The sequence below is a fragment of the Diplotaxodon limnothrissa genome, linkage group LG3 (assembly GCF_057381915.1).
Source record: "Diplotaxodon limnothrissa isolate DT_005_m linkage group LG3, D_limnothrissa_male_GT1.1, whole genome shotgun sequence".
Lineage (NCBI taxonomy): Eukaryota > Metazoa > Chordata > Actinopteri > Cichliformes > Cichlidae > Diplotaxodon > Diplotaxodon limnothrissa.
The window spans coordinates 50,666,553-50,679,145 of record NC_140598.1 but is presented as its reverse complement, the minus strand read 5'-3'; the positions used below and the strand labels follow the sequence as shown (position 1 = coordinate 50,679,145).

General features: G+C 43.4%; 1 protein-coding gene across 1 annotated transcript in view; it reads right to left on the bottom strand.

Annotated features, from left to right (window-relative positions):
* The window catches only part of LOC146636470 (thialysine N-epsilon-acetyltransferase-like), a 31,054-nt gene extending 23,949 nt beyond the window's left edge, over positions 1 to 7,105 (bottom strand). Inside the window, exon 1 of the mRNA XM_085349532.1 lies at positions 6,980 to 7,105. Coding sequence (XP_085205658.1) covers positions 6,980 to 7,042 — 63 coding nt within the window. The 5' untranslated portion in view covers positions 7,043 to 7,105. The remainder of the gene's footprint in view (positions 1 to 6,979) is intronic.
* Positions 7,106 to 12,593: the final 5,488 nt, after the last annotated feature.

Genomic DNA, 12,593 nt, shown 5'->3' with positions numbered 1-12,593 from the left:
AAATTCAAATTCAAATTCAAATTTTTATTTGTCACGTACACAGTCATACACAGTACGATATGTAGTGAAATGCTTGGACAACTGCTCGTGACCTAAAGAAAACAAAAAAGGAAAAGGCTATGAATAAGATAGGAAATAAATATGAAAAATTAAAAAGGGTAAATTTAACTAGGAAGGAATAAAATATAAATTAAGGTTAAAATGAAATAACTGTACAACACAAATTAGAATGAAGGGTAAATTTAACTGGGAAGGAATAAGATAAAATATATAAATTAAAGTTGAAAATAAAATAACTGTACAACAAAATACACAATATAGAACTATATAAGAATGTATGAAGAAATCTAAATATAAATAAATATATACACAATAACAGCAGCTGTACAAGTATTAACCGGAAATGAAGAATATAGTGACCAGTGTTGTGCAAAACCAAAGTCCAGAAAGTCCAGTGTGTGTGTAAGAACCATATGTGTGGGTCAGTACTGTGTGGTGGTGTGATTGAGAGACCGTATCGCCTGCGGGAAGAAGCTCCTCCTCAGTCTCTCTGTGTTGGTCTTCAGGGAGCGGAATCGCTTTCCTGACCTCAGCAGAGAGAACAGTCTGTTGTTGGGATGGCTGAGGTCCTTCACGATCTTCCTGGCCTTGGTCCAGCACCGCCTGCTGTAGATTGAGTGCAGGTCAGGGAGCTCGGAGCGGATGGTGCGCTCAGCTGACCGCACAACCCTCTGTAGAGCTCGTCTGTCCTGCATGGTGCTGTTCCCGAACCAGGTTAAGATGTTTCCCGCCAGGATGCTCTCTATGGTGCACGAGTAAAAGTTCCTGAGCACCTTGGAGGGCAGTTGGAAGTCTCTCAAGCGTCTGAGGTGGTAGAGACGCTGTCGGGCCTTTTTCACCACGGTGTTGATGTGACAGGACCATGACAGGTCCTGCGTGATGTGAACTCCGAGGTATTTGAAGCTGTCCACTCTCTCCACTGGGCACTCGTTGATGACGGGGGTCTGGTAGTTCCTCTCCTGCTTAGTGCTGAAGTCCACTATCAGCTCCTTTGTCTTGCTGACGTTTAGAAGGAGGTTGTTCCTCTGGCACCAGTTCTCCAGATTCCTAATCTCCTTCAGGTAGGCCGTCTCGTTGTTATCAGAGATCAGGCCCACCACGACGGTGTCGTCAGCAAACTTGATGATGGTGGTGGAGCTGGTAGTGGCCACACAGTCATATGTGTACAAAGAGTACAGCAGGGGGCTCAGAACACACCCCTGGGGGGCTCCAGTGCTGAGAGTGGTGGAGGCTGAGACATGTCCGCCCATCCTTACTGCCTGTGGTCTGCCAGTTAGGAAGTTGGAGATCCACTGACACATAGATGAGCTGAGTCCCAGATGCTCCAGCTTGGTGGTGAGTGTGGAGGGAATTATGGTGTTAAATGCAGAGCTGTAGTCTATGAAGAGCATTTTAACATAATTCCCCCTTCTAGTGTCCAAGTGAGTGAGTGATGTGTGGAGGAGATGAGAGATGGCATCGTCTGTGGAACGATTTGGACGGTAAGCGAACTGTAGTGGGTCCAGTGTGTCTGGTAGTGAAGAAATGATGAAGTCTCTGACCAGGCGTTCAAAGCACTTCATCACTACTGAGGTGAGGGCTACAGGGCGATAGTCATTGAGAGAAGCAGGGTGGGGTTTCTTCGGGACAGGAACAATGATGGACTCTTTGAAGCATGTGGGGATCACCGACTGAGATAAAGAGATGTTGAATATCTCAGTGAACACAGGAGCTAGCTGGTATGCGCAGTCTCTTAGGATACGACCTGGGATGCCGTCTGGTCCTGCTGCTTTCCTGGTGTTCACTCTTTTGAAGGCTCTCCTTACTTCATGCTTGGAGATGACGAGCACGTTTCCGGTGCTGGCAGTATCTTCCTGTCTGCAGCACAAGTCTCTCCCCTTTCATGAGAAGACCATGGACTAGATTGAAGTCCATTCTGTATTGCCAGTACCCCTTTAACTCTGGATCTAGTTTACCTTTTTCTGGCCAGCCTGTCCCACATTGATACACCACCTTTCTACACAGGTCATCCATTTCCTGCGCCAACTTAATCTCCTCCAACCTTTTATCTGTTGCTGGGAGATGGGAAACTACACCGTCCACGAAAACCTCCACCTCTTTTTCCAGCTGAAGATCCCCAGCAGAAGGAGGCCCTGCCAGCGGTGCTCGTGAGAGAGCATCAGCAGTGACAAGGTTTTTCCCTGGAACATGGACAATGGTGAAAGTAAAGCGCAGCAGCCTGAGGCGGAATCTCAGGATGCGTGGAAGCAGGTCGTCCAGGCCTCTTGTGCTCAGAAGAGGGACCAGGGGTTTGTGATCTGTGATTAGAGTGAACTGTAGGCCCATGAGGTAAGATGACAGTCGTTCACACACCCACGTTACAGCGAGCGCCTCCTTTTCTATCTGCGCGTAGCGTTTCTCTGTGTCTGTGAGACCTCTTGAGATATATGTGACCGGTCGCCAGGAGTTGTCAGACTGTTTCTGAGTGAGAACAGCCCCGACACCGTATGACGAAGCATCTGCAGCGACTCGTGTATCTGCTGAGTTGGAGTACTGAGCGAGCACTTCTGGAGAGCTTAATATCCCTTTTAGTCTCCTAAATGCTGTTTCCTGTGGCTCCGCCCATATCCACTCGTTTCTGTCTTTTAGCAGTTCCTTTAATGGTGTGGTGATTGTGGCTAGTTGTGGCATAAACTTGGCAAAATAGTTGGCCATGCCCATGAGACGGCGCACATCTTCCACGCTCTGAGGCTGCGGCAGCTGCTGGATTGCTGTTATCTTGTTGGGATCAGCCTCAATGCCTTTTGCTGACACTTTGTGTCCCACAAAGATTATTTGACTTTTAGCAAACTCACACTTCTCATTCAGAGTGAGACCCTCCTTCTGAAACATTTGGCGCACACAGTGCAACCTCTGGTCGTGCTCCTGCCTGTCTCTGCCATATACAAGCACATCATCGGCGTGACAAATTGCCCCTTCAAAATCTTCCAGCATCTGTGACATTCGCCTTTGGAAATGTTCCGGCGCTGATGCAATGCCAAAAGGAAGGCGGTTGAACTGAAACCTTCCAAAAGGCGTGATGAAGGTAGTGAGTGGCCTTGACTCTGGCGTGAGCGGAATTTGCCAGAATCCAGACCGGGCGTCGAGCTTTGTGAACACTTTAGCATCTTTCATCATCGCTAGTGTTTGATCTACTGCTGGGAGGATGTGTCTTTCTCTTTTGACTACTGTGTTCAGGGGTGTGAGGTCCACACATATTCTGGGGGGCTTTCCTGCTGGTCTGGGGACCACTACCATGCCAGAACACCACTCTGTAGGCTCAGTGACTTTGGAGACAACACCCATTTCTTCCATTCTGTGCAGCTCATTTCTCACTGCATCTCTGAGGGGAAGAGGAACACGTCGTGGGGCAGATAAGGCTATTGGTACAGCTCCTTGCTCTATCTCAATGTGATAAGGCTCCCTCAGCACGCCTAAACCTTTAAAAACGTCTGGGTATGCTGCCCTGAAATTTGTCACCGATTCCGTTACTGTGCTTACTCTGTACACAAGACCCAGAGCCTCACACGCTGGCCTGCTTAGCAGTGGCTGTACTAGACCTGACACAAGGTAGACGTCTTGAGAAACACTGCGCCCTTTCACTGCTAGCTGTGCCTCGAAGCAGCCTTTAACATTGAGTGGGTTACTGCCCGGCCCTAGTAACTTCTTTCTGGGTCTCTGCAGCTTACCATCCCTGTCTGGACTTTACAAACCCTCTGGAATAGATGTAACATCCGCCCCTGTGTCAAGTTTAAAATATACATTTTCCTCATTTAACTTGACCTTTTGCACCCAGGGCTGTGACCTCCCAGTCTCTACTTCACTCAAGAACACACAATCCTCGCTGTCTGCATCTTTCGGATTTTCTGTCACTTCGCGTAGCGCTGTAGCTTCACTACTGCGACAGACCGCATCAAAGTGCCCTTTTTTCTGACATTTTCGACACTGTACCTCTTTGGCTGGACATTCTTTCCATGAGTGTTTGTTCTTGCGACCACAGCGGCCACATTCCTTTCCGCTTTGCTTGATTGGCTTTTGTTCTTTCTTTTGCCACGTCTGCGTTTTCCCGCGTGTTGTATTTGTCCGTATTGTGTCCATGTTCAGTGTTTTCTCCACTGCTGCGCTGCTGTGAAGTATTGATTGTTGTTTCTTTACCGTTTCGCTCTGCCTAACTTTCTCAATGGCTTTAGCAAGAGTCAACTCTGAGTCCATTTGCAGCAGCTCGGACAGTCTTTTGTCTTTTATGCCAACTACAATTCTGTCCCTTATGAGTTCGTCTTTGAGTGCTCCAAATGCACAATTTTCTGCAAGTTTGTGCACAGCAGTGATGAACGACTCTGTACTTTCCCCTTCCTGTTGCCGTCTGGAGTTAAACTGTGCTCTTTCAAAAATTACGTTATGTTTTCCTACGTAATGTTTGTCAAATGCCTCTTTGACAGTTGCATATTTCTTTTTATCTGCATCGCACAGTGGTAAAACTGCCAAAACATCATCAGCAGCGTCTCCCATAGCGTACAGGAGTGCATTAACTTGATACTCGTCTGATTTGTTATCAAGAGCAGTTGCAATGCGAAATCTTTCGAACCTTCTGATCCACTTTGGCCATTCGGCAGGATGAGAAAAGTCAAATGTTTCTGGGGGTGTTATTTGTACCGTGGTCGCCATCGTGACGTGTGGATCCCTGGCTTCCTCGCGTTCAGAATCCAAGCTTTCCGGTGCGCCGACCTCGTCTCCTCCTTCCGACATGTGAAGCTCGTGCTCGACCGCGCGCGCGCACGCGCCCTGTTGCTAGCGCCGGTCACAGCCTCGGCCACGCTTCACCTGCATGCCGGTCTTGTTCGGGTTACCGATGCGAAAACTTCTGTCGCAGTTAACTGCACAGTACTGTACTCGAAAAAGAAGAAGAAAAAAAAACTGTGGAGACCGCCGTTCGCACTTCTGACACCACGTATAAATGATGACACTGGACGCAGCGTGTTCGGGTGATGTGTTCCAACTTTACTCGTAACCCGGAAGCTCCCCCCACACACAGCCTTATGGGAACAGTAGTCTACCGCTACAACAGCTGCCTGACCAGTGTTTTTCATTAGCAATTTAGCAAAGTTGATGGTGGTGGTGTGTCTGTGTGAGTGAAAGACAGAGAGGGAGAGAGAGCGAGCGAGCGAGTGACAGAATTTCTGTTATAACCTTCATTTTAAGGAGGCACAGTGTGAGCACTCAGGTCGCATCAGAGCATCGGGTGGTATAGTGTGAGACCCTGCATCGTGACCTACCAACTTCTAACCCCTGCGAGTCAATCGTGCAGTTTGAGCAGGAGCTGAATAATGTGACTGAAAAAAATCGCAGTGTCTGCCCAGCTTTAGGTGTACTGTCGTCTGAGACTTGCACCGCAGTGTCGGCATTTGTTTCCCTGTTGGAAACAAATCTGAATTGTCATACTCGAATTGTCATAAGTGTGCTGTCAGTTCATTGGTCACAAAGCAGGAGAGGGGCTGGGAATTATGTTTTCAAACAAAGCGTTAATTCCATTAACATTTATAGACTACTTTTGATTCTCACTGTATTACGGGACAAAGTGCGTCCCTTATTAGCTCAATACGGGACGATTCCGTTTTTAAAGGGACGGTTGGCAACCCTATCCGTGACCGCTGGCAATAAGGAAAGGCTGCTCTTCATAGAGGACTCACGCTCGGGGAGACGTTTTCTGGTTGACTCTGGCTCCCAGAAGAGCCTCAGGAACTCACGTGTTGTCGTTGTATACCTTGTGAGATTATTATATTATCTTATGCCACGTTACACCCCTAATTAAAGATTGTGAGACTATTATGTAGTTTTAGTTTGCATTATTCTCCTGAAGAGGTGATAACTATTAGATTTATTAAACTGATTTGTATTACATTAGACTGCTGATTTATTGTGAATGAATGATATTGTTTTATGATGCATTATACTGCTGAGTTATAAGAAATACAGAGAGTTATGGCCTTATTTGTCTGATTAGAAGAGAACAGAGCATACCGGAGAGGTTTTCTGCCCCATCTCATAAGGAGAAGATAAAACAGGGAGCCAAGGCCGTCACTTAGGCGCTGTAAGAGAGAAAGAATGTGGATGTTTAGGTTTTTACGACTAGGTGGGGGCCACCAGAGGCTATAAGAGTTTGAGTAACCCTCCACCATTTTGAGATTTGCTGTGACCCTCTTCATGCATGTCTCCCCATCCGGATGGTGTATGCTCATAAAGTGTTGAATTGTATGGAATAAAATAATTGTTGATTGAGCATTTATACACCGAGTATTGTCCTTCCTTCAGCCCAAAGATCAAAAGAATTGGGGGATTTTAACAACCTCCACAATGGTATATTATTTAATCTCAAAAAAATTTGTAGATTCCCCACTGTGGCGGGGCGTGGCCTGCGGTGCCGTGCAGAGGAGGCGGACGCACCTGCACGGCATCCGCAATCACGCCCCGCCGAATTAAATATTGTACTGGGTCCTGTGGTTGGGTTGTTGGTGTTATGTTGAGCGGGCAGCGGGAGAGCTGCAGCTCTGTGAGTATTGTGGACAGCAACCGTCAAAGCTTTAATAAAAAGCATCAAAATGCCACTGGGTCTGCCGTGTATGTTTACACCCACGTACTACCAGAGAGAGCCCGCGTACCACAGTTTGGAAAAGACTGATCTAATGTGTAAAAGAAAAGTAATGAGTCAAATATTGCCAAATATAGTGGAGTAAAAGTAATGTTTCTTCTTCACAAATGTACTCAAGTAAAAAGTATGGTGCAATAAAAGTACTTTTAAAAGTTTTTTTTTTTCCAAAACTTACTTGAGTGTAGCTAACTCATCACTACCCACCTCTGATCACACACACAGCTGGGCTGCATGAGTGAGGATGTGTCAGCTCACCATGATCATCCGCATGATGTCCTTGCAGTCATCCAGGTTTGCCGTGCGGATGGAGAAGTCCATGTCAAGTGGATGCAATGAGGTTTTGCTCCAGTCTGTTAGAGGACGGACTACTTAAGAAGTAGGTGAGCTCTTTATCTTGGTTGGACATTGTGGGTGGGCGGATTAATCCAAATATTGGATACTTTAGTTTGCTCTTACTGAATGTTTTTGTTCTCCATTGTTAATCATGAAAGAACACCGAGTGATTTTGACCCACTTGGCAATCCAAACATTCTGCAACTCCGTTTAAACAAAATCCCATCGTTTCATTTTCTGACTTTTCCTAAAATGGCCTTATTCGTTAAATACTGAATTTTGGGGTGTGTAGCTAAAAATAATAAATACATATGAAAAACTTCCTTTTGAAAACATCATTTTGAAACCATATGAGTTAATGTTATTTTGTGTGTGTGTGTGTGTGTGTGTGTGTGTGTGTTTTGTTGTTTGCTCATTTTCTTTTCATGATTTTATTCTCAGTCCTGGTTCCACAATTTGCAATTAGTGAGTTTATAGCAGAGTAGCTTGAAAAGCGTGTTGTGTTGCAATGGCCCAGGCAAAGTAAAGACCTCAATCTTACTTAAGTGCTGTGCATAAACAATGTCAATTCAATTCAATTTTATTCATATAGCGCCAAATCACAACAAGTGCCTCAAGGCACTTATGTCCGCAAACCACAATGAACTGAAGCACCGTCGTAAAGAAGAGTGGGCGCAATAGAGTCATAGAGTAAACTTACTTAAAGTTATTGCTGGTAAAGGTGGTTCTACAAACCACTGATTTAATACTGTGTGGGTTATCTCCAGGTATCCTCCCACAGTCTAAAGACATTTAGTTAGTTAGGTTAAATGGTGATTCTAAAATTGGATGCAGATGTGAATGCTTGTGTCTGTGGCGTACCTGCTTTGCGCCCCATGGCAACTGGGATAGACTCCAACCTACTTCCATACTACTCTCAGCAGTGTCCTTGAGTGAATTTTAAACTGAACTTGAAAGAATAGAAGAGCAGATCAGAATTGTTAAAGGATCTTTTAACAAAAGGCATTCACTTGGGGGTTCATACTACAGAAAACGAATGATTAAACCTGATTGATCTATCTATAAAGAGTATTTGAAATGTTAGATTTATGTTGAACACTAAAACAAAACATTTGACACTCAAGTTTAGGTAAAGTAGTATCATCATATGAAAAAAATTAAAATACAATCTTAGTCTAACAGTGAGGGATTTGTTTCATGAAGATGGGCTTTATCCACCAAACAGTGAGCCACCCTACCATGATAACAAGTGCTGACATCTCCTAACTACAGGTGCTAAATAAAAACAAAACACAAAAAACAAACAAAAAGGTTTTTTCTAACTTTTAGTAACCCAACAACTCATCTTTTTTTTTAAAATCACTACACTGCAAATTAAACCGTTGTTCATGTGGTGAGGAGCATGAACTTGTTTTGAGAGTTCAAAGAGTTTAAAGTTTTACTGCTTCCAAAGCAGAAAGTGTCACTGGCTCTTCACACTGTGTGCTGTCTACTCTAAGCAACCAGCTTGAGTAATGGGCAGAACAATTACATTCTCTTCCACTAGAGGACAGTACAGCTACCTGCTCTAATTAAATGGGTCGCCAACTGCCAGTAAAACAGAAGAAGACGAAGAAGAAATCTAATAGAGATTGACAGACCACGTGACTTTCGCGCATTGCATGCCGGGAACTCGTGGCAAAACAATCCAAGTACCGCATCAAATGCAAGCACTTTCAGCACCGCAAAACGTTCATTCTCCGGTTCCAATACCTTCTTGGATATATATATATGACTTATATATGACTTGGAATATAATTTGATGAAAGGAAATCTATTAAATTTTTATCAACAGGCCCCATAATATTCTCAGCGACCGTGGCTCAGGGGGTTGGGAAGCGCATCTGTAACCGGAAGGTCGCCGCTTCGATCCCTGGGCTCTCTGTCCTGGTTGTTGTGTCCTTGGGCAAGACACTTTACCCTACCAGAGGGGCCGATGGCGCAATATGGCAGCCTCGCTTCTGTCAGTCTGCCGCAGGGCAGCTTGCCTCCACCAGTGTGTGAATGTGAGAGCGAATGGGGGCTGTAGCTCAGGTGGCAGAGCAGGTCAGCCACTAATCTGAAGGTCGGTGGTTCGATCCCAGGCTGCATGCCAAATATCCTTGGCCAAGATACTAACCCCATGTTTGCCTACTGGTGGTGGTCAGAGGACCCGGTGGCGCCGGTGTCCGGCAGCCTCGCCTCTGTCAGTGCGCCCCAGGGCAGCTGTGGCTACACTGTAGCTTGCTATCGCAAATGGGTGAATGACTGAATGTAGTGTAAAGCGCTTTGGGGTCCTTAATGACTAGAAAAGCGCTATACAAATGCAGGCCATTTACCAATGAATAGTGGCATTGAAAAGCGCTATATAAATCCAATCCATTATTATTATATAACAGGTTGCAGTGCTTTAGGGATCATTTGCAAATTCTAAGTAAAATCAATAGATACTAAAGTTATTCCTTTTTCCTTTTCCTAATAAATCATTAGTGTTGATTTGATATCCTGAGCTAAATCATCTCAGAATATCAAATAAAATAGCCATACTAGCCATACTTGCATGCCAAATCATAAAAAATGTATAAAAAAATAAATAAAATCGCAATTACCTATAAAGCAAGACATGTAATTTGTCTGATAAATTCTCCAAAAGGCAGATACTAGCAGATACAGGTATCCCCCTCCTGTTGGTCAAAGTCACTGCACCCCTGAACTTTAAACTAGTGAGTTAGAAAACGAAATCACATACAGTTGTCATGAAGGGAGATGTTCATTTAAATAGAATTGATGCATGTGGCTTCATTAAACAGATTTTTATATTAAACACATTTTTACACCTTGGTTTAAAAACAGTTTGGACCTCTACTGTACTTTGACACTTAATTACTAATTAGCAAATGTGTGCCTGTGCTTTTTCACTAAGCAGTCTATTGTGTTTTCTGTGTGTGTTTAATAAGCCATGAGCTGGTGTGGGTGACATTCAGTTGACAAATTGCACAAACTGCGCGCTGAATCATTTTACAGCAAAGAGTCTGCGAAATGATTCCATTAAGTCTTCCTGTAGAAACGGAAAAGTATCCCAGCCTCAATGTTTCTGGATTGTCCTTTGAATTTTAATTTTGATTAATAAAAAGGTTGAACACACAATACAGAAAGACTGAAAGCAACACAGGAATGTCTATAAGAGGAAAAGCACTGCAGCATAATATAGTATTAAAAGTATGTGCTGTAAGTGCTTTGGTCTGTAAGCCTGGAAAAGACCTAATGTCTTTATAAGGTTTAGCCCATTTGAAGTCAGGAAAGATAAAAATGCAGAATGTGTAAGTGAAAATCTAATGCTTCTCATTAAATTTAAAAGAACCTTGTAGTGGTGTTGAACAGTCTGACAGTAACGAATAAATGTAAAAATAGAATTTTACCACTCCCCTAATGCCCGTGTACAGCAGTCTGAGGGATCTTCCAGGAATGGTAATGCAGTTTTCCAGAGATCTGATTGATTAGTAGACAGTGATTTCATACCTGCTGATCTAACCATTCACAGCATAACCATGGCATGGTAATCATGGTTATCATAGCAATCTAAGAAGTGACCTTCATAGTACTGAAATTATGTGGATAAGATGAAATCCTGCTTCGTAGTACTGGGCAAACACCAGATATAACTTTTCCCTACTCTTTATGCCAGGTGTATTGATTTTAGTGTAACAAGAAATCCTAAACCAAAGCCAGCACAGAAAAAGTCCTCCAAACTTCTGCTCAGTGGTGATGGGAGAAAAGTTTTTGAAGGCAGAGAACTGAGAGAGTGTGTTGTCACCCAGCACTGAAGATGAGAACACAAAATCCCATCTCTACAGTTTTTGTTCTGATGCTTTATTATGAATTGTATTTTCTATAAATAAGCACAATGTTTCCAACCTTTTGGAGCCACGGCACATATTTCACATTAGAAAAAAAAAATCACACAGCACACCACCAAACAGAAAGGTCACAAAAAGCATATTGATAATTTTTCCCCGTGCACCAGGCATAGTGAAATTTGCTCAGTTTGTCCCCCTCGGATTCTGTCTGCCATGAATGGTTTAGCCCATTTGAAGTCAGGAAAGATACATTAATACGCTCTCAAGTTTTTCAGGCTTTATCATCACATGGTAGTGTGCCACAATAGGTTTTAAGGCATTTTCGGAAAGGAATGTTGGGGAGGATAGATTGCATGCCTGAATGCCCTCCATTATTTTCTGTCCTGCCCCTGAAAATCTGTCTGCTAGCTCCTGCAACATTCGGTCCAAACAAGGAAAGAATATCTGGCACCTAAACTGTTAAGTCTAATTGTTGAATGTTGCCATTGTGTTTCTTAAATTTGTACAGTCTTAGTTCAAGCAGTAGGATCAAAGCCATTCCTTTGGCTTTGACCACCTCTCCAACCACTCTGTGCTGGGGGAGGTTTTATTGTAGATACATCCTATCTGAAAGTTCTGTTTCATTTGATGTAAGCTTCCTGGGTTTATGACCCTTTGGTCAGCAGGAGGTCTGACTCTGACACACACACACACACACACACACACACACACACACACACACACACACACACACACACAAAAAGACAGGTCTACAATACTTTTCCTGGTGTCCTTCGAAAGCTCTTTGGTCTTGGCCATGGCGGAGTTTGGAGTCTGACTGTTTGAGGCTGTGGACAGGTGTCTTTTGTACAGATGATGAGTTCAAACTGGTGCCATTCATACAGGTAACGAGTGGGGGACAGAAAAGCTTCTTACAGAAGACGTTACAGGTCTGTGAGAGCCAGAGATTTTCCTTGTTTGAGGTGACCAAATACTTATTTTCCACCCTGATTTACCAATAAATTCTTTACAAATCCTACCATGTGAATTCATGGATTTTTTTTTCACATTCTGTCTCTCACAGTTGAAGTGTACCTCTGGTGCAAATTACTGACCTCTGTCATCATTTTAAGTGGGGGAACTTGCACAATCGGTGGCTGACTAAATACTTTTTTGCCCCACTGTATGTGCGCAAACACTTGATTATTTAATGATTATTTCTTTTATCTCATCATGTGCAATAACTACGGATGATGGACACAGAAACAGGACTGTGTTGAGTTGTTCATACCATTCAGGTTCACATTGAGTTGATGTCTGGAAGGTTTTCAATGACATTAAATAACTCCTCTAAATGTGTTAAACAAAAGGCAGCGAGCCTGTTTTGAATATATAGAGAGTAGAAAATAGAGATATTTGTATTACAATATTTAGAGTGAAAGTAAAATATTGTCAGAAAAATAATCAAGTACAGACACCTGAAAATTCTACTTAGGTACAATAATAAAATATTTCTACTTGATTACTTACCACCACTCACAGCCACTAAATATTGGAAGATACTGTCTGAATTATGTGTCTTATTTGTATCATAACACAAAAAAATGATCAGGAGAAATTTATATAATTAGCTTTATTCTAGTTATACACTTTAATGTAAAAATCCTCTCAGGACTGGAACA